Below are 995 nucleotides of genomic sequence, written 5' to 3' on the forward strand. Positions count from 1 at the left end.
AATGGAGGTGGTGATGTTGGGGGTGGACGTTGTCGACGGACCCATCATGAGGCCGCCCCTGGCCACGCCGGCGCCTCGGGGAAGGATCTATCTCAGCAGCTACAAGGGGCTCTACCATGACTTCTGGGAGAGCCACGTGGAGACCAAGCTGGCCGCCCGCCCCGACCTGGTGGTGGGCTTTCATCCAGGTGAGTGGCTGCGCCGCCGGGGGAACCCGGCCCCTCACCACACTGCTGCCCGGAGTGGGATGTCCCCAGCAGGACCCCCCAGGTCCAGGGCAGACCCCGAGTGTCCCAGCAACACTGGTGGCTTGGGACGTGCCCGGGTCTTGTCATGGCCATGCACCAAGCTGCAACCATCTACCCCACGCTGCCCCGTCTCCCCCAGACGCTCAGTGGGTGGCCACTCAGTGGGTGCACCCCTCACCACACTGCTGCCCGGAGTGGGATGTCCCCAGCAGGACCCCCCAGGTCCAGGGCAGACCCCGAGTGTCCCAGCAACACTGGTGGCTTGGGACGTGCCCGGGTCTTGTCATGGCCATGCACCAAGCTGCAACCATCTACCCCACGCTGCCCCGTCTCCCCCAGACGCTCAGTGGGTGGCCACTCAGTGGGTGCAAGCAGCACCCAAGGGGTCCCTGATTTGGGCTCAAGGTCTTGGTGTGGTGGCTCAGCCAGGACCCAGAGCCGGGGGTGGCCCCGTGCTGGGAGGGGGACGGGACCCACCTTGCTAAGGGCTGCCCATCCCTATTGCCAGCATCTCCGGCACGGAGCAGGTGCCGTTAGAGCCAGCTTTCCCCGGGGCCAGGGTGGGATGGGAGGGCAGCAAGACCCTCACCGCCGTGTCCCCACAGGTTTCAGCCCCGCGGCCCCCGGTGTGCCGGCAGAGCCGGTCGGTAACGGGGCCCATCCTCTCCCGGCAGCGAGCAGGAGCTGAAGTCCTCCCTGCAGATCCTGGTGGAACTTGAGACGCACATCATGGGCTACGCTGCCAAC

General features: G+C 67.0%; 1 protein-coding gene across 1 annotated transcript in view; it reads left to right on the top strand.

The window, feature by feature from the left end:
• The window catches only part of MSS51 (MSS51 mitochondrial translational activator), a 10,447-nt gene that overhangs the window by 2,763 nt on the left and 6,689 nt on the right, over positions 1-995 (top strand). The window contains exons 4-6 of the mRNA XM_009888522.1: positions 8-188; positions 588-594; positions 923-989. Coding sequence (XP_009886824.1) covers positions 8-188; positions 588-594; positions 923-989 — 255 coding nt within the window. The remainder of the gene's footprint in view (positions 1-7; positions 189-587; positions 595-922; positions 990-995) is intronic.

Source organism: Charadrius vociferus, unplaced genomic scaffold, assembly GCF_000708025.1.
Source record: "Charadrius vociferus isolate BGI_N301 unplaced genomic scaffold, ASM70802v2 scaffold980, whole genome shotgun sequence".
Classification (NCBI taxonomy): Eukaryota; Metazoa; Chordata; class Aves; order Charadriiformes; family Charadriidae; genus Charadrius; species Charadrius vociferus.